General features: G+C 36.5%; 1 protein-coding gene across 5 annotated transcripts in view; it reads right to left on the reverse strand.

The window, feature by feature from the left end:
- Positions 1-26,111, reverse strand: part of GKAP1 (G kinase anchoring protein 1) — a 67,045-nt gene that overhangs the window by 10,140 nt on the left and 30,794 nt on the right. For 3 of the 5 annotated variants that reach the window (XM_006759472.2, XM_015561141.1, XM_015561142.1), the window contains exons 5-8: positions 24,025-24,148; positions 21,796-21,818; positions 11,308-11,448; positions 288-389 (exon numbers count right to left, since the gene is read on the reverse strand). In XM_006759472.2, coding sequence (XP_006759535.1) covers positions 288-389; positions 11,308-11,448; positions 21,796-21,818; positions 24,025-24,148 — 390 coding nt within the window. The remainder of the gene's footprint in view (positions 1-287; positions 390-11,307; positions 11,449-21,795; positions 21,819-24,024; positions 24,149-26,111) is intronic. The other 2 variants (XM_006759471.2, XM_015561143.1) reach the window with 1 other exon arrangement.

Consider the following 26,111-nt stretch of genomic DNA (forward strand, 5'->3'; position numbering starts at 1 on the left):
TAAAATGGGTAGAGTTTGTTTGGAATAATGAAAAAGTTGTGGAAACACTGGCGATAACTATACATTATGAAGTACTTAATGCTACTGAACTGTAGCGTTAAAAATGGTTTAAATGGCTAATTTAATATTATATATATATTACCATAAAGTATTATTATTCCAATTTTATAACATTTAAAAACCAAAACAGCAGAAACATTCTATTAATCCAACACTAAACATATTTATATGTAAGAAAAACAGAAAATGTGCAGGTTACTAGTATACAACAGTAAATAAATACAAACCTCCCATTGAGTGATTACATTTTTCAGCTTCTGGATTTCAGCATCTTTCCTTTCAAGTTCCAACTTTAGTCTTTCAATTCTTCCATCTTTCAAAACTACTTCCTGAAGAGAGAAAAACTCTATTTTAGAACTAAGATAGCCTGCTGATTCTGATTTACAATATTCCTTTGTGAAAAGTTCAAGAGAAAAAAGTCCCAATTTTCTCTATTTTAATTCATTTTCCACAGCAACCTTCAATTGTTGACTGTATTTCCATTTCTATTCAATGATGTAATTCTAATTATATACAATGCAAGCAAATAAGATATTTATGATTAATCTCAAACTGCAAACATACCCTATAATAATATCAAGGCTTTGAAATGATGTATTTATGAATAAACATACTAAAAGTGCTCTGTAATGAAATATTAGTCTATCATTAAGACTCAAAAGAATTGAAAACTTATGAGAAAAAACACAAAATAACAAAACAAGAAAATAAATAGCTTTGCTCTGTATCAGCAATTAGCAGGTAGAAGATATAACTAGAAAAACCATTTTCTCCCAATAGCAATAAAAAATATCCCCAAGAATAAAATTCAGAAATTTTCAGGATCCATTAAGAAAATTACAAAATACTGAAAAGGACATAGAACAAAGTATGTCAATAGATAGGAACAGTAAATATTACTAAATATATTACTTTGTAAATTCGATACAATTTCTATTGAAATCCCAATGAGATTTTGTACTTTGGAACTTAGCAAGACAGTCAAAACTTCTTCTGGGAGAATACAGGATAGAAACAAAGTTAATGCGATGAAGAGGAATATGCCTAACAAATTATTGTATACAGTACAGCACAAATAACTAAAGTAGCATAGTCATGGCACCTAGGTTAACAGAGCATTGCAACAGAAAATAAAGTCCAGAAAGAGATTTAAAACCTAAGAATTTATTATAATATAAATATAGTATTTTTAAAAACTGAAAAAAAGGCTGAAGCACAGAATAGTGGATTACAAGACAAATGGCTAACTGGGAAAACAAGTTAGCCTTCATCTTGTACCATATAACGAAATAAACAAACTCAAATGCAAAAAAAAAAAATCCAAAGTTATATTTTTGATAATAGTATAAATTGGTTCTATTTATCTAATGACTATGTGGAAACATTAACTTACTCTAAAAATACTCAATAAGCACCTAACTGCTACTAGATGCTGGGTATGCAAGAGTGAACAGAACTGAAAAGATTATCGCCCTGATGGGATTGTCTGTTGCAGGAGGCAGATGTAAAAAAGAATAGAAGCCCTGGCCAGGTGGCTCAGTTGGTTTGAGTGTTTCCTGTACACCAAACGGTTGCAAGTTCAATTCCTGGTCAGGACACATATCTTGTTGCAGGTTTCGATCCCTGGTCAGGGTGCATATGGGAGGCAACCAATTGATGTTTCTCTCTCACATCAACGTGTGTCTCTCTTCTTCTCTTCTCTTCTCTTCTCTTCTCTTCTCTTCTCTTCTCTTCTCTTCTCTCTTCCTCTCCCCCCACCCCCCGCTTTCCTCTCCCTCTAAAATCAATAAATATATCCTTAGGTGAGGATGGATAAATAAAATAAAAAGTGGAGGTAAGAGATTTCCAGGTAGAAAGAACAGTATCTTTAAAAGCCCTAAGATAGAAAAAAGCCAAGAATTTGAAGAAAAAAGAGGCCAGTGGTTTGGGGCTTAGTGAGGGAGAAGATAGTACAAGACGATTTTGGAAAAACAGGTAAAGGCTTGATCTTGGAGGGCCTTGTAGGCAACAAGAATGGCCTGCACATTCTGAGTAAAATAGCAGTGAAGGATTTTGAGCAGGACTATTAAGATTTATGTTAGATTATATTTTTAAAGAATGACGGTGGAAAATGGATTAGGGTCGGGTAGGATAGGTGGAAAGATCTTTAACGGATACTGCAAGTACAGGTCAGAGAAGATTATACTTTTGATTAGGGTGGAAGCAGTTTAAATGGTAAGAAGTATATTATGTAAGAAATTATTTAAAAGTGTAATCAAGAGCATTTGATGAGAGGTTGAATGTGGCAGTTGAGAAAGAGGGATACTTCGAGTTTCTAGTTTAAGGAATAAGGTAGATGGATCAAAATTAGAAATATACATACTATTAGGCCCAGAAATCTCACTTAGAAGTGAGGGAAAGTGTATCTGTCAGTGTTCACTGTGATTTATCACAACAAAAAATTGGACATCAATTTAAATGCCAAACTATAGAATATAGGCTAAATATATGGTAAATTTATGAAACTGTGAAACTCTTGAAATCACTAAAAATAATAATATACTATAAAATACATTAACATGATCCCAAATTGTAATGCTACATGCAAGGAAAAATGCAGGGAGGACATAAAAGAAAATTTTAATAACTCTCTTAGGACATTATGAAATACTAGTATTTTCACTTCATTTAAAAATTATTTTATCAAAATTGTTTTATACTGAGTATGTAATTATTTAACAATATAAAATACTATTTTAATTTTGAGAAATTAAACCATGTAAGTATTAAAATGGTATCTAGATGAAAATGAATATATATCATTTTTTAATAGGAAAGCCCTTCTGAACATACCAAAGGGAGAAAGCTGAAAAGATTAATAGATTTAACTTGCTGAAAAATTTTTCTAAAAATACTGTAATAAAATCAAAAGATAAATGATTATCTGGAAATAATAAGTCACAATCCGTATGTTAAGCATATGAGCAAAAAACATGAAGAAATGTATAATCTCAATAATAAGCAAGAAATATTATATCAAACTGGCACATTAAAATATTTTTTCCGAATAAAAGGGGAGTGGCGAAGAAGCAGGAAGACAGGACCATGTCGAAGGGCTCCGAGCCCGGTGGCTCCACAGCTTCCTCGGCGCCCCTGGCCGCTACCGCTCAGGTGCTGCAGGCACAGCCCGAGAAACCGCAGCACTACACCTATGTAGATACTAAAGAAGGCTTCTCCACAATCCATACGCATCTGCTTTGACTGGTGGTTTCTATCAACCTACAAAGACTTATTGGTGAGGGCAGCTGGACAACTCTGAGAGCAACTTAGAGAAATCCACCCTGGGCACACTCTGTAGAGGAACTCCTTCTCTGGAAATAGCACCCCAGATAAGTGCACAAAAGCAAGACACCCTCCTGGACCTACTTCCTCCCGCTTTCAACAGCCCGCTGCCTGAAGTGTGTAGAATTTGACAGCAGTATCGAGAGCTGATGAGGAGGAGAAGATGGAAAGGAGTCTAGCAACTTAAAAATCTCATAACATTCTCTGTGAGGTGACTTTTTCTGTTGGTGGCGCAATTTATTTAAGATTTAAAGAAGATACTAAGGCCTGTGATAGCATCATCATGTCATATCTGAGCTTATTGAAATGTTTCCTCCCTTTCCTTATTCTTTATATCACAGTTTGCTTTTTGTATTCTTAAGTTGACGCGTTTGTTTCCTATTAGTACTTGAAACACCATATGGCCACCATGAGTTCTAACAGAATGACTTCTAACGAGGAGGGGGAAGGCCTGTGTTCCCACCTTCCTATGAAATTGTGGCCTATTGACAAAACTACCCCCTTAGTTCTAAAGAGTAGCTAAGCTTTTATTAATTTTGGTAAGAGCATTGCTGTATCTTTTTGATGTCACTTTTATTGCTAAGAGGTGCTAGGCATTTATTAGCCTGTCACCTTAAGGTTTGTCTAAATCAAATCTACCCAAACATAATATAAATTAGAAACCTGTACTTGTATTTTCTTATTTAAAAAAAAACCCACACAGTTAAATTTTACTATTGAACCGCGAGTCCTTTATAATGAGTACATAAAGTGAATATTAAATAATCAGTGGAGTGTTAAAAAAAAATTTTTTTTTCCTCTGTGTGGGTAACTGAAAACAACTTAGTTATTAAAAATTCAACTATTTGTATTTTATGTTCAAGAATTATTACTTAACTAGAGGCCTGGTGCACGAAATTCATGCACTGGGGGTGGGGGTTTCCCTCAGCCCGGTCTGCACCCTCTCCAATCCAGTACCACTGGCTCCTAACTGCTCACCTGCCTGCCTTCCTGATCGCCCCTAACCACTCTGCCTGCCTGCCTGCCTAATGCCCCTAACTGCTCCCCTGCCAGCCTGATCAGCCCCTAACTGCTCTCCCCTGCCAGCCTGATTTTCTTGCTCTCCCCTGCAGGCTTGATCACCCCTAACCACCTCTGCCTCAGCCCCCACCACTGTGGTTTTGTCTGGAAGATGTCCGATCTGATTAGCATATTACCCTTTTATTAGTATAGATGACCTGAAATGCTCACCATCTGCATTTAACTAAAAAGTAGTCCATATAACAGTTTCTACATTACTGAGAGGAAAAAGTATATATCCACAGAAAATAAAGGCCAAAACAAAATATACACAGAAACAAATCTCATAAAATATGAATAGACATACTCTGACATTTTTTTGTTTTTGCAAATGCTGGCAGCAATCTACTAAAACTGATTTCAAAACCTGTTAAATGAGTTGAGACTCAGTTAGAAAAGCACACGTGAGGACTTAAAATGTCAGGCCAAGGACACTGTAAGTCCTCACTTAAGGTCATGGATAGGTTCTGCAAGTTTCAAAATTACAAACAACAAAACCAATTAAGTTCCTATGGCATCATGGCACTGTTAAAACCATGTTATTCAAGGACTTGCTGTACTTGATTCAACAAACAGTGAATTTTTAAGGACATGGAAAAGAAGATAGATTTGAAAAAGATTTCAAAGATTAAAACTCCCAAGTCTTGAAAAACAGAAAAGTAAAAAAGGAAGTTTTTAGAGCCTGGGTAACTAGATCAAATGATAAAACCAAAAACAAAAATGATGAAAGTCAAGCCAAACACTTGGTTTGGAGACAGGATGATGAGCCTGAGTTTGCACATAGTGAATATACTAGTAAGGTATCCACAGAATAAGAATGAAATATGCCATAAGGGCCCTAGCCAGTTTGGCTCAGTGGGTAGAGCGCCGGCCTACGAACGAAAGGGTCCTGGGTTCGATTCCAGTCAAGGGCACATGCCTGGGTTGTGGGCTCGATCCCCAGTGGGGGACTTGCAGGAGGCAGCCAATCCATGATTCTCTCTCATCATGGATGTTTCTATCTCTATCTCTCTCTTCCTTCCTCTCTGAAATCAATGAAAATATATATTTTTAAAAATGCCATAAGGGCAATTACTAAAACAGACACCTAAAGGCCATAAAGTGAATGGGATCAGGAATGGATGATCTACCCAATTCCTGTGAAGTTGTGGAGAAAACTTCCTGCCGATAGAAGACAATGTTGATACGCATCAAGAGCAACACAGATATGTATATCCTTTGACTAATTTACTATTTTTAAGAATTTATTCCAAGGAAATAACTCATCAAAGAATTAAATACATAAAGATGTTAAATGAGTATCAGGTGACCAATTCTAAACAACCTAAATGTTCAATAATAGGATATTGACCAGCCTGTGATTATAACATACTGCTTTGACAGAATATAAAGCATGGTTTACAAAACAGCTATGAAACTATATTACTTACTGTTACAATTATTTTTAAATACCTATACATGTGGCATTTTCCTACAAAAAGAATATTCAAAAATGAAGCCAAATGTTGTGTTAAGAATGGCCAAATTAGGGTTGTACAGAAAAAAAGGATTTTAACCTGGGCAAAAAAGAAGAACTTTCTTTCTCTGAGAAAGGAGTACAATGGGGAGAGGAAAGAAGTGGGAAAAAAAAGAGTATTATTTAAAATAGCCTCAATCTTTTTCTCCTATTACACTCAATGACATAATATGAGAAATTCTTAATTTGTTTATGAAAATTTCATACATGCAAAAGAAATATGTGTGTGTGTGTGTGTGTGTGTATGAATCATACAGGTTAAGATAAAAGAAAAAATGCAATATGCAGATTAAGAATTTGAACACTGAAAACAGTATGGAGGGTCCTCAAAACATTAAGAAGAGAGTTACTGTATGACCCAGCAACCTCTCTTCAGGGTACCTACCCAAAAAATTTGAAAACCTTTACTTGCAAAGATAAATGCACCTCTAGCCCAGCCCAGGTGGCTCAGTGGTTGAGCTTTGGCCCATGAACCAGGAGGTCACGGTTTAAAAAGGCATCTGTGATATACACGCCCTGTTTTCGTTGCAGCATTATTCACTGTGGCCAATGCATGGAAACAACCCAAGTGTCCCTCAATAAATTACTGGATAAGATGTGGTACATACATAAAATGGAACACTACTCAGTCATAAAAGATGAAATACTGCCATTTGCAACAATGTCATGCCAAGTGAAATAAGTCAGACAGAAAAAGTCAAGAACCATTTGATTTCAATATATGTGGGATATAAAACTGAGAACAACAAATGAACATACAAGAACAAACAGAAACTCATAGGCACAAACAACAGTATAGTGGTTACCAGAGAGAAGGAGGGGTTGAGGAGGTAGTAGAGGATAAAGGAGGTCAAATATATGGTGACAGAAGTAGATTTGACTTTGTGTGGTGGGCACACAATGCAATATCCAGATCATGTATCAAAGAAATATACACTTAAAACCCATATAATGTCACCCCAATAAATTTAATGGGGGGGGGAGAATTCAAACATTACCATATTTTGGCACCCCCCCATGTGCCTCTACCAGTCATATCCATATCCCTCCCCTTCTGTTACAAATTTTGTCCTTCTTTTCCTGTTAGTCTTGCACTACACATATATATATCCCTAAAATATTCTATTCTTTGAAATTGCTATAAATGGTATCAAACAATTCTTATTTTGGTGACCTTATTTTTTTAATTAAACATTATTTTTTATATTCATACATGTTGCTAAGTATAGCTGTCATTAATTTCTCTTATTGATTCTGTTATTACACACAGATGAGTTTTCAACATTATTTTTGAACAGTCTCTAGGGTTTAATCTAAGGTAGAATTTCTAGAACATACAGTCTTCCCATCGTCTTCAACTTTTAAAGTTAATGCCAAATTGTTTTCCAAAATGGTTATACCAATTTACACTACCACTAATGTGTTACTGTTCTTCTATATCCATAAAAATATTGAGTATCATCTGTCTAATCCCTATCACCAGTCCTCACCTTCATTCAGTTTTTCATAGCAAATGCAGTGGAAATTAATATTACCATATATAAGCTTATTCTATACTGAAAAATCTTCAAATATTCTTTACTATCTACTAACTAAATCATAAATTAGGCCTTTAAATTTCCTCTAATCTTTTCCAACCTGCCTTACCAAACTTACCTAATACTACTAGTATTCTCCTCTATGATCCTTCTGTTTTAATTAAGCTGGTTTACACTTTATTGCTTCAATACTTTTACTCATGGCATTCCAGTTTCCTCTCCCTTACCTCTGCATGTTCAAATTCTACTGTCTTTTAAATTCTAATCCAAAAGCTATTTTCTTCTAAGAAAGCCATCTCTAATCTCGATTCATGTTAATTACTATCACACTTTACCAAGTATATTCTTTTAGACTTACCATTTTCTATCTTGTACAAAAATAATTATCTATTAAACATGTACTATGTTCATGCTCTGCTAAACATTTTGATTCATAATTGCTAATTTTCCTACTAACAGTACATGGAAGACAGATAATTTCATCCCAATGTAACACAGCTGATAAACTGCAGAAGCTGTATCTTTTTTTTTTTAATATTTTATTGACTTTTTTTTTTTTACAGAGAGGAAGGGAGAGGGATAGAGCGTTAGAAACATCGATCAGCTGCCTCCTGCACAACCCCCACTGGGGATGTGCTTGCAACCCAGGTACATGCCCTTGACCGGAATCGAACCTGGGACCCTTCAGTCCGCAGGCCGACGCTCTGCCCACTGAGCCAAACCGGTCAGGGCCAGAAGCTATATCTTGTATTACTAGGTTTGTTTGATTTCAAAGACTTCCCTTTCTACCATACTGCACTGTCCTGTGGTTTTATTAAATCATTAATATTAATTGTTTAATTAACATACATACCCAATTTGTTCTACAAAGGGTTTAAGACATATATTTGTCTAAATATATTAATGTCATTCTTTCTATCAAAATATTATCTGAGCCGGGGGATAGGGGAGGCTGGGAGGAAGGTCAATGGGGAAAAAAAGGAGACAGATGTACTACTATTTGTAATACTTTAAAGTTACAATAATAATAAAAAAATAATGTAAAAAAATGATCTGAAATAGCTTAAAAAATAAGGGGAAAATCATACATAGTCAATAAAAGAAAGCAAATATGCTAACCATATACGTTAACATGGTTGTTTGGACTGTACATAAACTTTGATAGTCAAGGCAATACAGGAAAACATTAAATCAATGCCAGAAAAGAAGAAACAAGTACTTCAAGGGCAAACAAGGATTACCCATTACCAAGTTGAAAATAGATTTTCATGTGGAATTATGTTAGTGTTATTAACCAACCTTACTTCTGCATTGGAGTAAACTGTTCTTAAGGGTCTGACTTTTTGTGCCCTATAAAACAATACAGATGTTTAATTTGTGGAATGACTGAATTTATCAGTCTTAGGAAACAAAGAGATAGCATCTATTGAAGAGAATGACAAGATGGAAAACGGGCTTTTAGAATTTGGAATAGCCTCTGTAGGTGTTTTTCAAAGTCAGAAAGAAATGAATCAAAAGTTTTTTAAGTAGAAATAAGGATACGGTAAAAGTTAGACAGTAATGATTTTGAGAACAGAACATTAGTACTGTTTTTCAGCAATATCTGGCAGCCCACAAATTAATGGTGGTGGTGAACATACAATATAGCATACAAATTATGTGTTGGGGTGGTGAACACACAATTGTGTGCAGAATCTTTCAGTTTCCTGAATATTCAGTCTAACTAAAGCAGTGGTTCTCAACCTTCTGGCCCTTTAAATACAGTTCCTCATGCCGTGACCCAACCATAAAATTACTTTCGTTGCTACTTCATAACTGTAATGTTGCTACTGTTATGAATCAAAATGGAAATGTCTGATATGCAGGATGGTCTTAGGCGATCTCTGTGAAAGGGTCGTTCGACCACCAAAGGGGTCGCGACCCACAGGTTGAGAACCACTGAACTAAGTAAGGCCTTTCCTAATTTGGGGCCTTTGTTCTTGCAGGGAATAAAAGAAAACCAAGAAAGAAAGGGGAAAGCGTTCATGTATAAGATAAAGAACAGATTCATAGTTTAAGAGAAAGTAAGACAGAAGACTAGCTGTTAGGAACAGATTTATAGGTCTCTATATGATATTTAAAAGAAAATCCTCACTGAGGATGGTTTTCTTGACTTTGGGGGGCGAGGGGAGAGAAACATCGATTGGTTATCTCTCATACACATCCAACCAGACATCAAACCCGAAATCTAGGTATGTGCTCTGACCAGGAATCAAACCACAACCTTCTGGTATTTTGGACAATGCTCCAACCGAGCCACCTGGACAGGTGAGATACTTTTTTTAAAACAGTATTTTAAAAATGTGAATGACAAGAAAAATAGAGACAAACTCAGATAGAGAGCAGGCTGACAATTGTGGGGGAGGGGGCGGTTAGGAAACTAGTGAAGGGTGGGGGGATTGAGCAAAAATGAAAAAATCCAACAGTGTGATTGCCAGGAGAGGGAGGGGGTGGGAAAGGTGTAAAGGTATAGGGTGGATAAATGGTGATGGACAGAGACTTCACTTGGGGTGGTGAACACACAACACAGTGTACAGATGATGTGTTGTGGAATTGTGCCCCTGAAACCTCTATAATTTTATTAACTAGTGTAACCCCAATACATTCAATACAAAGGAAAAAAATAAAAATGCGAATATCATTCTTTGCTTGTGGGCCTTATAAAAACATACTAACCAGGTTTGACTTGTCTGCAATCCCTGATCTACAGGATAAAATTCTAACTTATTTTCATATAAACAGACCTCAGTATTTCTTAGATGCAGAATTTTTCAGTTTCATGAATATTTCCTCTAAGGCAGTGGTTCTCAACCTTCTGGCCCTTTAAATACAGTTCCTCATGCTGTGACCCAACCATAAAATTATTTTCGTTGCTACTTCATAACTGTAAGGTTGCTACTGTTATGAATCGTAATGTAAAAATCTGATATGCAGGATGGTCTTAGGCAACCCTTATGAAAAGGTCGTTCAACCGCCAAAGGGGTCGCGACCCACAGGTTGAGAACCGCTGGTCTAAGGCCTTTCCTAACTCTGGGCCTTTGTTCTTGTAGTTCCCTATGCTTTCTCCAATTCTCAGCTTACAGAGTTATATTCATTCATCATTCAAAGTCCAACCCAAATGTCACTTTTTTAAAATAATATATTTTGACTTTCTGAGATAGAGAGGAAGGGAGAGGGATAGAAACATCGATGAGAGAGAAACATTGATTAGCTACCTCCTGCACGCCCTCCACAGGGACTAAGCCCATAACTTGGGCACGTGCCCTGACCGGGAATCAAACCAGTGGCCTCTTGGTTCCTAGCTCAATGTTCAACCACTGAGCTACACCAGTTGGGCCCAAATGTCACTTCTTTATGTACCTTTCACAGTTTACCCAAGCGATCTATTATTACCTTTTCTATTCAAAACCTCTTTATTTTTCATCTCTCTCTTAAAGTCTTCATCATGCTAAAATATATTATTTTTACAGATCTACCTCCTCCAATCCCCACTGAGTGTCTAAGGAAAAGAAGGTCTTATCCATCTTGGTATTCCTACTCCCCTCCATTGGAGTCTAATATTACCTAGCATATAGCACATGCTCAATAAGTATTCATCAATGAATGAAGTACTTTACACTTTTTAATATAAACATCTACAACTAAGGATTTAAGACAAATCCTAAAACTATACCTTATTAGAATCATAATTGGATTCCACTGCTTACGTTTTTAAAAAGGTATATATTTTTTTAGTTTTATTGTGATTTTAAGAGAATTTTCTATTTTACATGCCTGGTTGTGTTCATTATCTGTTCCATTATATTCTGTAAGCTGTTCTCTTCTTTTTTCTCTAATAAGAATTTTATGAACATCATCTTCCAGTCTATTGAAGAATCCTCCATCATGTGTTAAAGTCTGAGAAGAACTCAATTCCTGTCAAAAATGAATTGTGGTTTACTATCATTCAACAAAAAAGTGTATGCATTCAATAAGCCTAGTCAGCCCCTAGAAGGAGAAGGAAAGGAAAAGGGTAACTAAGAGACAATCAACTATTTAATTCTCCTCTACCTTCAGAGGATAAACAGCAGAGACACATTTTAAAATGTTTTCTTACTTCTTCATAATTATTGTGTTGGATATCACTTGTTTAAAAAATGTTTTATCCATATACCATACAATTCACCTATTTAATGTACATAATTCAGTGGTTTTAAATATGCTCACAGAGTTGTGCAACCACAGCCACAATTTTTTAAGTTTCATCACCCACAAAGAAACCCTGAATCTATTAGTGGTCATTCCCCATTTCCTTCTAATACTTCCCCTCTCAGTTGTCTCCTGGACAAGACTGCTTTCTGTGCATAGATTTGCCTATTCTAGACATCTGGTATAAATGAAATCATATACTGGTATATGTGGTCTTTTGTGACTGGCTTCTTTCACTTAGCAAAATGTTTTTAAGATTCATCTATTATTATAGCATGTATCACTACTTCATTCCTATTAAGTAATATCTCAATGATGGATACACTACATTTTATTTCTCCATTCATTGGTTGATGGACATTTGGGTTGTTTTCATTTTTTGCTATTATGAATAATGCTGTTATAAATATTCATGCACAAGTTTTTGAATGGACAGGTTTTCAATTCTCTTAGGTATATGCCTTGAAGTAAAATTGCTGAGACATATGGTAACCCTATGTTTAATCTTTTGAGGATTTGCCAGATAATTTTTCAAAGCATTCTCACCAACACTTATCTTTTTTTTTTATCCTCACCCAGGGATATGTTTTTATTTTTATTGATATTTAAAACATACTTTTGTTTTCAGAGAGGAAGGGAGAGGGAGAGATAGAAACATCAATGATGAGAATCATTGATGGACTGCCTCCTGCACGCCCCCTACTGGGGATCGAGCCTACAACCCCAGCATGTGCGCTTGACCAAAATTGAACCCAGGGCGACGCTGTTTTTTATTGATTTTTAGAGAGAAAGGAAATGGGGAGAAAGAGAGAGAGAAACACTGATGTGAGCGAGAAGCATCAATCGGTTGCCTCCTGTACACACCCCGACCAGGATCAAACCCTCAACCTAGGTCTGTGCCCTGACCAGGAATCAAACCCCCAACCTTTTGGTGTACAGGACAATGCTCCAACCAACTGAGCCACCCAGTCAAAGCTGTCTTTCTTTTTTACTTGATTTCAGAGAGGGATAGAAATATCAATTTGTTGTTCCACTTATTTAAGCATTCACTGGTTGATTCTGGTGTGTGCCTTGACCAGGGATTGAACCTGCAACCTTGGCCTATTAGGATAATGCTCTAACCAACTAAACTACTCGGCCACTAGAGTAGGTGTGGAGAGCTATTTCATCGTGGTTTCGAGTTGCATTTCTCTGATGCATTGTTTCAAGTGCTTAATGGACATTTGCATCTTTCTGGAGTACGTCTACTCATATTCTTTGCCCACTTTTTAATTGGGTTGCTTTTATTTTTGCTTTCTAAGAGTTCTTTATATATTCTAGATACAAGTCTCTTATCTAATATATTTAGCAAATATGTTCTCACATTCTGTGGCTTAGCAAATATGTTCTCACATTCTGTGGCTTCTCTTTTCACATTCCTGAAGGTGTCCTTTGTATCACAGAAGGTTTTAATTTTTACAAAGTCCAATTTATCCACAAAACCACTGTATAACTTAAGGTTACAAAGATTTACTCGTATATTTTCTTCTAAGATCTTTAGTTTTAGCTCTTACATTTAGGTCTGTAATCCACTTTCACTTATTTTTTGTACATGGTGTGAAGAAGGGGTCAAAATTCATTCTTTTTTCCCTTTTACTAAATTTACTAGAGGCCCAGTGCATGAAAATTCATACACTGAAGGGGGGGTCCCTCAGCCTGGCCTGCCCCCTCTTACAGTCCAGGAGCCCTTAGGGGTGGGAGGCGACCCAGCAATTAGGGGAAGGTGATGTCCCCATCACACCTCTGCTGCTGCCACTCCCACTCCTGGCAGCCCAAGCCTCGGCTGGCCCTGGGGGGCTGGGCAGCCGCCATCCGAGGTTTGCCTGTGCCTCGGGACGGCCCTGAGCGGCTGGGGGCTCCGGAGGCAGGCACATGGAGCACCCGGGCCCACCTTGTCACATGCCTGCCACCCTCGCAGGGCTGAGGGCACTGGGCGCCACTATCTTGTGGCTGTGGGCTCCTGCCATCTTTGAGGGCGGGGCATATTCCCTCCTTATTGGGTGTGGGCGTCGCCATGTTTGATAATGGGACAGTTAATTAGCATATTCCCTCCTTATTGGCTGTGGGCGCCGCCATCTTTGCAACATTGTGAGGGTCATTTAGCATATTCCCTCTTTGTTAGATAGGATTGGGTGACACTGGTTAACAAAATTATCCAGGATTCTGGTGCACAATTCTACAACACATCAACTGTACACTGTTTTGTGTGTTCACCACCCCAATAAATTCATTCTCTTTCATATGGATATGCAGCAGCATCTGTTGAGATTATTCCTTCTCCACTGAATTCTTTTGGCACCCTTATTCAAAATTAATTCAATATTAATGTAAGGATTTCTTTTCTGGAGTCTTAATTTTGTCAAACTTTATGGCTACCATTACACCACACCACACTGGCTTGATTAGTATAGTTCTGTATCGCTTAATCTTTTACAATGCATTTAAAAATAATTTTACATAAATTATATACACTAATCATAAAAAGAGAAAATTTTCTCACAATCTACTCAATTACATAAAATTATAAAATTTACATATTCTTCAAGAAAAGTAGCACTGCCTCTCCAACTTCCTGTTTTGAAGTCAGGAACTAAAGAAAATGTCACTCTCATTGGTTCCACCTATGTCCTACATTCTTGAGCTATAAAAGTCCTAATTTTATCCATTTTAATTGAATTTGTGAGCAAATGACCCAACAGTTCAATGACTCTTCATCCTTTTCTCTTCACATTATGTTAAAAAGTGTTTTAGAGAAAAAAATTATTATGTATCAGTGTTTAATACACAAAATGACATTTAAAATTTTGTACAGCACTTTCTATTTTGCAAAGAACTTACACAAACATTACTTTATTTGAATCTCATTAATGCTATAAGAGGTTCATAGAACAAGAATTATTTTCCCACAAAATAATCATGGCCTCAGGAAAGTTAAATAAACTTGCCCACGAGTCTACTAAGGCTACTGCTTGAAAAAATAATTCAGGTACATTCCAATAAGATTTCATTTTAAACAACATGTTTAAAACACTGCTGAGCTTCTATGGAAGGAATAGCATGATGATGGCAACTAATTAGCCGCTGGATTTCACTTCCTTAAAAGAGTGCAGTACCACAAAATAGAAACAAAGGCCTGGTTACATTGACAGACAAACGGCTGTCAGAGGGGAAGGGCTTTGGGGGCTGAATGAAAAAAACATGAAGGGATTAAGCGCACACACACACACACATACACACCCCACAGATTTTAAAACTTAATATCTAGCCAATTCAATTTAACTCAAATTATGAACACTTATTATATGCCACGCATATAATGTAAAAGACAGTATAATGGTGGTTCTGTTAGTATAGCCCTATAGATCTCTGGAACATAATTGAGAGTCTAGACATAAGCCTTCTCATTTATGGTGACTATCAACAATAAAAAATATTTTTTTAAAAGAAAAATTACCTGGAAACCAATGAAAATGAATGCACAATAACCCCAAATCAATGAGACACAGAGAAAGCAGTCCTGAGAGGGAAGTTCACAGCATTGCAGAAGCAAGAAAAATCTCAAATAAACCATTCTAACCCAACACCTAAAAGAGCTAAAAAAAAAAAACCAAACCAATAAACAAAGCCCAGAATAAGTAAAAAGGAAGGAAATAATAAAGATCAGAGCAGAAAGAAATGATACAGAAACTAAAAAATAAAACAATACAAAAGATCAATGAAACCAAGAGCTGGTTTTTTAAAAAGATAAACAAGTCTGGCCAGTGTGCTTCAGTGATTGAGTGTCGACCCATGAACCAAATGGTTCAATGCCCGGTCAGGGCACAGGCTAGAGTTGTGGACTCAATCCCCAGTAGTAGGCATCCAGGAGGCAGGTGATCAATGATTCTCTCTCATCATTGATGTTTCTATCCCTCTCTCTTTGAAATCAATAAAAACATACTTTTAAAAAAGATAAAAAAGATCGATGAACCTTTGACCAGACTCCTCAACAAAGGAAGAGGAGATTCCAAAATGATGGCAGAATAAGTGGATGCTACACTGACGAACTCCCAGAACCAAAGTGAAATTACAACTAAAATACTGAAAAAACTGTCCTGAATAATCAACTGAAGACTAGCTGGAGATTCCTGATAGCCAAAGACAGAAAGTAGAGCCACACAGAGATAGGTAGGAGGTGCTGAGGCACGAAAGGGCTGGCTGGGCTCCTACAGGCAGCAGCTTAAGTTCCTGAAGGGTATCTCAGCTGTGGGGGGTTCCCACTGAGAACTCTGGAGTCTAAACCCCAGGCTGGGCTCCCCAGCTCAGAGAACCAGAACTGAGAAAGGTGCCCACGTAACATCTGGCTGTGAATAGCAGCAGGGCTGCTCTCTGCCCGGGAAAGAGAGCTGGAAAGTCAGGTACCCTCTAAAAGGGCCAACTCACAAAATTTCACATGCAGCCACTCATCTTGGGCTCTGACAGAATGGACTAGTGCTGTGTGAACAGAAGTCAGGGTGGGGGCTCTGGGATTAGACCTCTGAAGGTAGTCACCTGAATTTCCTGTGCTGAGTCATTGCCTCATGTTGCAGAGGGCATCTGTCTCTGGTGAACCTTTACTATCCAGGTGGTTTTTGCCTGGGGGAAAATCAATTGCCCCACCCTATTGAAAAATGCCTTACCCCCTGCTAGGTAAAGCAGACCTTGGTGCACATCTTCCAAAGGCACCCAGCTCCAGCAAAGGGAGACACAAGCTTTGGATTGCTGATAGCTCCAAACAGGGTATGCAGGGCCAGACAGAAACAGTGTCTGACACTGTCCTGCACCAGAGATTGGGAAGCATAGCAGATCTACGTAATTACATAGTCACAAACCCAAACAAGCAGCCAAAATGGAGAGACCAATAAATAAATAAACTAAATATCCCCCAAGCGAAAGAACAAGAGAATTCTAAACAGAAGAGATGGAATTCTCCAGAAGAAGAGCTAAATTAAATGGAGGCAAGAAATTTATCAGACATACAGTTCAAAATAATGGTGGCAAATATGCTCAACATCATAAGATATAGTAACTATGAAGAATGACATAGCACTAATAAAGAACAAAGTGGAAGGAATACACAGAATATTAGGGGAAGCCAAGGATCAGATCAATGGAGTAGAAAAAAATCACTCAGAGAACCAAAAAAAAAAAAAAAAAATCAATTAAAAAACAGGACAGCTTAAAGGAGCAGTGGGACAACATGAAATGCAACAATATTTGCATGATAGGAGTGCCAGAAGGAGAAAAAAATGAGCAAGGGCTAGAGCATGTGTTTGAAAAAATAATGGCAGAAAATTTCCCTAACCTAGTGAACAAAAAAGTCATACAAATTCAGGAGGCACAGACTGCCAAGCAAGAAGAACCCAAACAGGCCCATGCTCAGACACATCATAATTAAAATGCCAAAAACTAAAGACAGAGAGAAAATCTTAAAAGCAGTAAGACAAAAGCAATTTGTTACCTACCAATACACTCCCATAAGGCTGTCATCTGATTTCTCATCAGAAACTCTACAGGCAGAAGGGAATGACATGAAGTCTTCAAAGTAATGAAAAGCAAAGACCCCAAACCAAGATCACTATATCCAGCAAGACTATCATTCAAAATAGATGCTGAGCCGAAACCGGTTTGGCTCAGTGGCTAGAGCATCGGCCTGCGGACTGAAAGGTCTCAGGTTCGATTCCAGTCAAGGGCATGTACCTGGGTTGCGGGCACATCCCCAGTAGGAGATGTGCAAGAGGCAGCTGATCGATGTTTCTCTCTCAAGGCGGCTGATCAATGTTTCTCTCTCATCGATGTTTCTAACTCTCTGTCCCTCTCTCTTCCTCTCTGCAAAAAATCAATAAAATATATTAAAAAAAATAGATGCTGAAATAAAGACCTTCCCAGACAAAAAGGGTAAAGAAGTTTGTCACCACCAAACCAGCACTGCAGAAATGCTTAAGGGGCTGTTATAATGAGAAGAAATAGAAAAAAACAAATGAGATTACATCAAAACAAAAAGCTTCTGCACGGCAAAATGAACCATCAACAAAATGAAAAGGGAGCCCCTATGGGATAACATATTTGGCAATGATATCCTCTATAATAAAAAATTAATATGCAAATAGACCGAACAGTGGAACAAACAGAACAACCAGACAACTGGTTGCTATGACATGTGCTGACCACCAGGTGCTGTGCAGGGAACATGGTGGATGTCAGACATGGCGGGATGGTGGAGCTGGTAAGCAGGGGTGCCAGACCAAGGCAGGGCCTGCTGGTCGCTGTCACTGGGGTGAGCCTTTCGTAGTTACTGAAAATTCTTTGCTCCTGTGCACCACAGGCCCACCCGGTGCTCGCACCTGCTGCCAGCACCGGTCCCACTCGCACCCACTGCTGACGCCGGCCCCAATTGCTCCACACCGTCAGGGGGTGTAAGCAGGGCTAGTGCCGTCAGCGCATGGGAGTTGTGGCAGCGGGAGCAGGACTGCAGGCAGAGAGGGGACCTGGGGCAATGGCAGGAAGGGCCAGGCGGAGGCACAGAGGACGGGCCGAAACCCACTTCTGTGCCCACTCCAGCCTCGCAGCCTACAGTTCCTTTCAAGGTGCATGAATTCATGCACTGGGCCCCTAGTATCTAATAAAGGGCTAATATCCAATGTATATAAAGAACTCATATAGCTTAACAAAAGGAAGATAAACAATCCAATTAAAAAATGGACAAAGGACCTAAATAGACACTTCTCCAAAGATGGCCGAGACATGAAAAAATGCTCAAAGTCACTGATCATCAAAGAGATGCAAATTAAAACAAGGAGGTATCACCTCACACCCGTTAGAATGACTACCATCAACAAACAATATATGCTGGTGAGGATGTGGAGAAAAGGGAAACCTTGTGCACTGTTGGTGGGAATGCAGATTAGTGCAGCCACTGTGGAAAGCTGTATGGATTTCCCTCAAAAATTGAAAATGGAACTGCGTTTTGACCCAGCGATCCCACTTCTGGGAATATATCCAAAGACTCCCAAAACACCAATTCAAAAGAATATATGCACCCCTATGTTCATTGCAGCATTATTTATAACTAGAGGCCCGATGCATAAAAATTCGTGCAAGAGCAGGCCTTCCTTCCCCCAGCTGCCAGCACCGGCTTCCCTCTGGCATCTGAGACCTGGGCTTCCTCCTCCAGCCACCAGCAGGCACCAAGGACCGGGGCTGCTTTCCTCCTCCAGCTGCCCGCAGGCACCCGGGACCCAGGCTGACTTCCCTCCAGCCCCGGCTTTGTCAAGAAGGACGTCCAGAATGACGTCCGGTCTAATTAGCAAATTACCCTTTTATTATTATAGATGGCCAAGTTCTGGAAACAGCCCAAGTGCCCATCAGTAAATGAGTGGATAAAAATGCTGTGGTATATTTATACAATGGAATATTATGTGGCCGTAAGAAATAAGGAAATCTTACCTTTTGTGAAGCATGGACAGACGTGGATGTTACTATGCTAAGTGAAATAAGCCAGTCAGAGAAAGATAAATACCATATGATCTCACTTACATGTGGAATATAATGAACAAAATAAACTGAACAAAATAGGTCCAGAGACATAGATGCATGGGACAGACTGACAGATTTCAGAGGGAAGGGAGGCAAGGAGTTGAAAAGAGATTAACCAAATATATTATATACATATATGCACAGCCCATGAACACAGACAATAGTGCAGGTGGGGTGGGGTTTGGGTGTAAGGGAGCAAAGGGGGGATAGGAATACGGGACATCTGTAATACTATCAACAAAATAATTTTTAAAAAATGGGCAGAGGACCTGATCAAATATCTCTCCCAAGAAGACATACAACCAACTGATACATGAAAAGATGTTCAACTTCAAAGCTATCAGGGAAATGCAATGCAAAACTACAATGAGATACCACCTATTAGAATGAGTATTATCAACAAGACAAGTAATAACAAGTGTTGGAGAGGTTATGGAGAAAAGGGAACCCACATTCACTGCTGGTGGGAATGTAGACTGACTCAGCCACTATATAAAATAGTCTTGTGGTTCCTCAAAAAATTAAGAATAGAGTTACCATATGACCTAGCAATCCCTCTTCAAGGTATCTACTTGAAAAAAAATTTTTTCGCAAAGATATATGCACCCCTATGTTCACTGCAGCATTATTCATGGCGGCCAAGACATGGAAACAAAAGTGTCCTTCATAGAGGATTGGCTAAAGATGTGGTACGTACATACAATGCAATATACTGAGCCATAAGAAAAGATAAAATATTGCCATTTGTGACAACATGGATGTACCTTCAGAATATTATGCTAAGCAAAATAAGTCAGTCAGAAAAATCTAAGGACCATATGATTTTACTCATATGTGGGAAATAAAACTAAAACTCATAAACAGTATGGTGGTTACCAGAAGAAAGGGAGTGGGGAGTTGGGGGATCAAGGAGGTCCAATATATTGTCACGGAAGACGGTTTGACTTAGGGTAGTGGGCACACAATGCAATATATAGATGACATTTCATAGAAATACACACTTGAAACCCATATGATACTATTAACCAGTCACCCCAATAAATTTAATTTTTACAAAGAGGAGAAAAGCAAAAGGAAGAACTACTCAACATAAAGGTGCTAGGACTTGCTGAGTTTAAAATAAAACCTTTCTCATTCTCAAAAACAAAATTATAATGAAAAACAAAATATAGGCTATGTCACACACCTATGCTTCTTTAAATACAATTCAGATTAAGTACCTATATTAAATAGATGAAATCCTGGTCAGACTGCCTTATTTCCCCTTCTTTCAAATCAGTAAAGAAGAAGAAGTAAGCATGGAACAGTTCATAAAAATTATTTTTTCTTCTACTAACAGTTGGGGGTAGTTTCTTGGGAATATGGTGTACCATTTTCTATCTACTTGCTTATTCACATAAAGCTAACGTTCATTTTTTAATCAGTGGATTAAAAAAATTGGAATCAATCTAAAAGTAAATGTTTTCAACTTTCAAACATAAAATTAATAGTCTATATTTGTGGTCATTTAAGTTTAATCTACGAATTGGTGACAGTTGTTTGTAAATAAATTCAAAAGAATTTCTAATGTCTGTTTCACCAACAAATTAATTCTCAGTTTGTTGTGAATAGTTAAGGACTATATTATTAATATAGTAACAGAGTTATTTAAATTTTATTTTCATATATATGAATTTATTATTCCTGACTTGTCAAGCAAATGCATGAAACAACAAAAAATTATTAAGAACCATGTATGTGTTCTAAAGTGAAACCAAGAAATATAGCTGGCCATTAAAAAATCAACTAATGGAATTATCGACAAGATACACATACATCATATGAGAATAATAAAACTTTCAATTATTACCTAAAGAAGTAAAAAGAACTCAACAATTTTTAGTACCACCCTCAATATTAAAATATATTGTATAGTAGTCTCATTTCCTAATTCTAAAAGGTGTGTAGAGGCTTTATGGAATTTTTTTTAAAAAGGTACCAAGAACACTAGGAAGTTATAGCTATACTACCCTCTAAAGGTGAATGAATGGTAAGTATATGATCAGGTTAATCTTATTCATGGGTATAAACTATATAATTAAAGTTTACCTCACAATTTTTTAATTCTAAAATACCTAAAGACATGGTATTTCAGGATGTTTTTAATGAAGATTAAAATACAGACTGATAATAAAATACAGACTTTCCCTAAAGGTTTAACTTACATGTCAAAACCTTTTGACTCACAGGCACACACAAATCAGGATGCTAAAGCCAAATGACATTACATTATATTTCATGCAAATAATCATATGCTTATTCTGACACAATGTATTTTATATCCTTATAACTGCCAGAAACATGATTGAGTTTACTCATGAAAAACCTATGGGTTGTTCCATAAATGACTATGACTCATAAAAAGACCTACTACTAAACATTAAAGCATTATTCTTATAATCATGAAATATTTTCTAAAATAAAGATGGTTACAACACTTACCTCTGTCTTTTTATTAATGTGATCTGTAAAATAGAATGGTGATGCTTCATTGAAGGAAATTAACGGATAAAATATTTTAATATGTAAAAAATATTTAAACAAAGTAACAAGAGAATTTCAAAATTATGAGTTTCAGAAGTCATTTGGGGGTTGCCTAGGATTCATCAGATTTACTCTTCTAAAGATGTTAAAATTCAGTATATAACTATTAATTTGTTCAGCTTTGTGACTAGGTCTTATATTCCAGAAAATGCCACCCATAACAAAGGGGTATTATTAAATTTTAAACATTTGAATTCCACATCATTTGAGCTTTGGTTTCACATAGTATGTTTGGAAGGAGGAAAGAATTTGAGAGGGCACAAAATATGTCTAAAATCAAATCACAGGATACTATGACTGCAAAAACTATACAGACCACTGCCTTCGTGGAATAAAATAAAAAGTCAAATAATAATTTGTGTCCTTTAAAACTATTAGCTAGGTTTTGTTTTAAAAAATGCATCATAGTGATTTGATATACTATAAAAATTCTAAAAATTAATGTATATTTATAGAACACAAAAAGAAGGCAAAATAAATATATCTAGATTAAAGAAATCGTTTTCTTAGGAACAACAGCATTTGTGAAAAGGGATTACAGAATGAGGAAAAGGAAGACATAAGGGAATCCACACAGAAGACTGAAACTAAAGTACAAATAGGGAGCAAGTGTTCTTATTTAAATTGAAAATTATCAGGGTATCTAATATTTAATAAGGCTTCTTGTGGACAACAAAAATTCTCCATTCTCAAGGACTAATAATTGAATAGAATAGCTTTCTTATGATTGAGAATCTAAAAGTTGAACCAGTTCTCTAAAGCATTCACTAATCAGAATAGAGTCCATAAAGCTAGTAAATGTCAAAATTACAAGTTTCAGATCTAACTACTAAATCTTAGTAGATTACAATTTACTAGCCTATTCTACTTAGCATACAATGTGATGCCAGAACCTAAGGAAGAATGTGTTACTCACATCTTATAATTGTTTCTCCTTTAACAGTATTATACTGATGTCTTTCTCAAGCCATCTAATACACTTACATAACACTTAATAAGTCTAACATATGGAAAATTGAGTTCCTTTACATGCTTCTGCTTAATTTTTAAGAAAATATTTCTTATATAAAATCTTTCTTATTAAAATTGGAAATTTAATTTTAGCATACATCTGGTCCTTTTAACCCCAAAACAAAGCAATTTTCCTGATCCTTAAAGGAGAGCAATATAATCCTTTAAATTTATTCCTACTTTCATTAGGCTTGTTTCTGAAAACAGTACCAGTAGGGTGTTTGGGGTTTTTTTTGAGATTATTGCTATGGTATTATTAATCCTCACAGAACAAATGCCCAATGTATTAACGCTAAATTCATATGAATCAAATATACTGCTCTGCCATTGAACAAACAACTGTCCACTTGGTTGGTATAATCACAGTGCTGTTCAAAATAATTTTCTGACTGCTGTCTGATATAGAAGCTACTAGTCACATGGCTACTGAGCATTTGAAATGTGGCTAATGCAACACTTAAAAAAAATTTTATTTTAGTTCATTTTAACTAATTTATATTTAAGTTGCCACACATGAATAGTGTGATATCTAGGGTTTTCATCATTTCCAACATCAAAAGTAAAGTGTTCAGTGGTCTGTCTTCAAAAATTTAGTGGATGGTACAATTTTCTTCTATCTTCTCTTTTTGATAAAAAAATTTATAAATGATATTATAAAGAATTTTCTGGTAATAACTCTCATTCTAAAAATTTGTATTTTAATTTTATAAGGTGTAGCTCCAGATAATTTGAGGAGGTTGACCAATAATGGATGAAACCTAAAGATACTATTCCTGATCTAGTTTAAACCAAATCACTTTATGTATAAGGACAAAAATATGTCTCATAATGACTTAAAATCTATAAATGTTAATTTTCATTTTCAGTGAGTTTTAGAAAAGGGACAAAATTAGAAATACAAAAAGATAAATTCTAGTTTTATGGGGTTTTAATGATTGATATAAATTACTTTAACATCTAAATGGTTTATTTCCGAACAGGTTTACATTCTACATTCTAAGTAGCAGATTAACAAAACCATTTTTACTTACTTTAAAAATTAAAAATGTACTTACAAATCAAGTAAACAAAGACTTAGAACAGTTACTCTACATATAGATTTCACACATATATTACCTTCAGATTGAAAATCTTTTAGTGATACTGTGAGAGGTTTGTCTTTTCCCTGATGATTCTTTCTTTTATCTTTTTTATTCACAACCTTTGACTGAGTCGAAGCATTTTCATTATTTTCATACTCCTGAAAATAATTATAGACAACCATTAAGCTTATTTTACAGTAGCAAAACTAACTCACCAACAGGTAATATGTTCATTAACATTTTCTTTTTAAAAATAAAAAGCAAATAACATATAAAAACTAAGGCTAGCCAACTTGTATAAAAAGATACCCGTTTATTTATATAGTCAATCTCTTGCATCTTAACCATTAAAATAAAAACAAGATGCTTACCTTGGTCTATTAACCCCTCCAACTTGCCACCCTCTTCTCCATTTCTGGACCAAACTTAAAACAATAATCTACCATAAATTTGCTTACACACACACACACACACACACACACACACACACAACCACAAACCCCCTGGAATCTGGCTTCTGAATACTTTGACACTAAAAAGGTCAACTTCCATTTAAATGCCAAATCCAAAGGACATTATTTTTCAAGCATTTCTTGATTTTCTCAATGCATTTATGACTACTCTTCAGACTCCTTTCACCAGCTTCTCTTTTCCTAACTCTGTTCTTAAAAATGTACCTGCTATTCACTATTATTCCATTCTAACCCATTCTTATGCTTTATACCCACTGTTTTTCAAACTCAAAAGTTTAAAGTTCTTGCCGAAACCAGTTTGGCTCAGTGGATAGAGCGTCAGCCTGCGGACTGAAAGGTCCCAGGTTCGATTCCGGTCAAGGGCATGTACCTGGGTTGCGGGCACATCCCTAGTAGGAGATGGGTAGGAGGCAGCTGATCGATGTCTCTCTCTCATCAATGTTTCTAACTCTCTATCTCTCTCCCTTCCTCTCTGTAAAAAATCAATAAAATATATTTTAAAAAAAAAGTTTAAAGTTCTACCTATATAATGATAATTTCTGTATGTACAGACAACTCAACTGGTATGTTCATTAAGCATCTCCAATTCCCTAGAAAGGACTGATTCTTTACTGAGTATCCTGTTTAATGCCACCCTCACATACACAACTATCTAGGCCAGAAACCTCAGTCATTCTTGCTTATTCTTTCTACACACTTTATATCCAAATTAGTCAGTATATCTGGTTGAGTTTATCTACTAAACCTCTCTTAAATCTATTCTCTTTTCTTCATACCTTGTTATTTCCCCTATCTTCTTTTGCTTGACACTGCAACACTCTAATTTTATTCCCTCAATACATCTTCTACACTGCTATAGTATGAGTTTCTAAAATGAAAACCCAAATTCAATCTAGAAGTTAAAAATATTCAATAGTTCTCTGTAACTGTATAAAACCTAATCTCCTTAGCCTGGTACATAAGGTTCTTTATACCTTATTCTTCTGGCAGTATCTCTCGCAACTCCAGGTCTCTAAATTATAGTTTTTAAAATATGCTATATGCTTATACGCTTGCCACTCCTCCTGAGAATGCTAACTTTCCTCTTACCCACTTGTGAACTTCTAATACATTTAGAAAAATCCTCTTTTAAGAATCCTTTCCTAAAATCCATCCCCATCAAAGGCACAGAAAGTTCTTCCAACTTTCTGAATTCCCTCTGCACTGAGAACATACATCTCTCAATACTATATCCCATAAAAATATGTATGTCTTCCTTCACTCAATCCAAGGAATGGAATCATGTCTTAATCTCTGTATTGGGTACCTAGCATATTTTGTCTATACAAAAAAATAATTGGTGAATAAGTGATAGAACAGAATAGATAATGTCATCTCAAACCTTGGTTATTATAGAAATCCTTAAGCTAAAGTATAGTTTTGTGGGAGGTTTTGTATTTTTTTAAAAAATTGGTTTTTATTGATTTCAGAGAAGAAAGGAGAGGGAGAAAGAAATAGAAACATTGGAGAAACCAAGATGATGGCATAGGTAAACACCGGAGTTTGCTGCCTCGCACAACCACTTCAAAAATACAACTAAAAGACAGAATGGACATCATCCAGAACCACAGGAAGGCTGGCTGAGTGGAAATTCTACAACTAGAAGGAA

This window comes from Myotis davidii, unplaced genomic scaffold (genome assembly GCF_000327345.1).
Source record: "Myotis davidii unplaced genomic scaffold, ASM32734v1 scaffold556, whole genome shotgun sequence".
Taxonomy (NCBI): domain Eukaryota; kingdom Metazoa; phylum Chordata; class Mammalia; order Chiroptera; family Vespertilionidae; genus Myotis; species Myotis davidii.